General features: G+C 38.8%; 1 protein-coding gene across 1 annotated transcript; it reads left to right on the top strand.

The window, feature by feature from the left end:
- Window positions 1-372: 372 nt before the first annotated feature.
- SARC_15988 (hypothetical protein) lies at window positions 373-1414 on the top strand (the record flags this gene model as incomplete). The annotated part of the gene is made up of 2 exons (XM_014289898.1): window positions 373-655; window positions 1330-1414. Coding segments are annotated over 2 exons (368 nt in total), but the record flags the coding sequence as incomplete, so codon positions are not given.
- Window positions 1415-1493: the final 79 nt, after the last annotated feature.

Genomic DNA, 1493 nt, shown 5'->3' with positions numbered 1-1493 from the left:
ATGTATGTATATATATACATATATAATGTTTATATATAGTATATAGTATATAATATGTAGCAAATAGTATTTAGTACATAGTATTTAGTATTATGTATCAAAGTGTTTGTATTTACAGGTTATGTAACCGTGCATTCATACTATTGTTATATATTAAAATGTAAATTTGGACTATGCTTTTGTTGACTATTCTTATATAGGCAAGTTCGTTTCATCACTATATATGTTTCAAATCAGTAGCTGTAACACATTCAAACTTTACCATTAGTTGATCTCTTAGTACCAGAATTCAAAGTCCTCCCCCTTACAGATTATTCAAATCATCAATTATGGTGCATAAATTGAAGATGATTGGAATCTTGCATCTTATACAGAGTTCGACGAGGAAATCCGGAGCAGTCACGACCGTCACTAAGGTGGAGACAATTACAGAGAAACCCAAAGTTGCACCTAAATTATCACCCATATCCGAGCTCAAAGCGGTTTGGAAAACTAATGTAGCGAAGAGTTTGCCTGTAAAGAAGCTAAAAATTGATGCTAAAACGCCCGCTATAGCGATAAAAGACGTACCAGAGTCGTCAGCGCTCGTGGTTAAGAAAGTGGTCAAGCCCCCGGCCGATTGGCAGAGGATATGGGATCTTATTTGGGAACTGAGGTGGGTGTAAAGTCGGTGTAGTGTGGTTAGGAGAGAGGAGCATACATGAGATGCGTAACAATATCGAAGCGGATGTATCAATGTTGGTAATAGCTTTAGTAATAGAGCATCAAGACCCGTCGAATTTCAGTGTTAGATGTGGTGATATGATCGCAGGTTACCTTGAAGTTTAAATATCTTCACTGTTCATATTGGGTTGGGTTTATGCTCACATATTGATAGTGAAACCGTATCGCTAACCGGCTACCACCAGGATACATAATCCGAGATGGTACGTTTGACTCATTTTGTAAGTAGGTTTCTCGCAAGAACATGTATTCATCTGTGCACCGCTCTATTCAAGCAAACAAGTGATTTAAGCCACAACAAATAGACCGTACAGTACTCACGATACTAACATAGAACATGGTTGCGCAATAGTTTCGAGTCGACTACCATCTTCATCACACAAAGGTATTCGAAAGGACGTATATGAAATGTGTAGGTAGTATAGCCTTACAAAACTTGCTGTCCATCCTATTTGTCCAATGATGTTGTCGCCCAAGCACAGCGCTAACAAGCACGGGAGTAGTTTTCCTCCGGCTATTCCGAACAACGGTCGCGTTTCAGTCTATCTTACAGGTTATAGGACTATACTAACGAATGTCTATTTTCTTGCGATTATTATGGGGCAGGGCTGACAGGACTGCCGTAGTAGATTATATGGGTAGTGAGGCCATTTCTGAAGCCGATCTCCCGAAGGACGTAAAAGACTTTCAGGTAGGTGCAGTAAGGACACTCAATGTGTATATGGCATACATATGCAGAGTATATATTCATGTACATAAATATATTATAC

This window comes from Sphaeroforma arctica (assembly GCF_001186125.1).
Source record: "Sphaeroforma arctica JP610 unplaced genomic scaffold supercont1.7148, whole genome shotgun sequence".
NCBI classification, from domain to species: Eukaryota; class Ichthyosporea; order Ichthyophonida; genus Sphaeroforma; species Sphaeroforma arctica.
The sequence above is the reverse complement of the archived record's forward strand: the minus strand, read 5'-3'. Positions and strand labels throughout refer to the sequence as shown.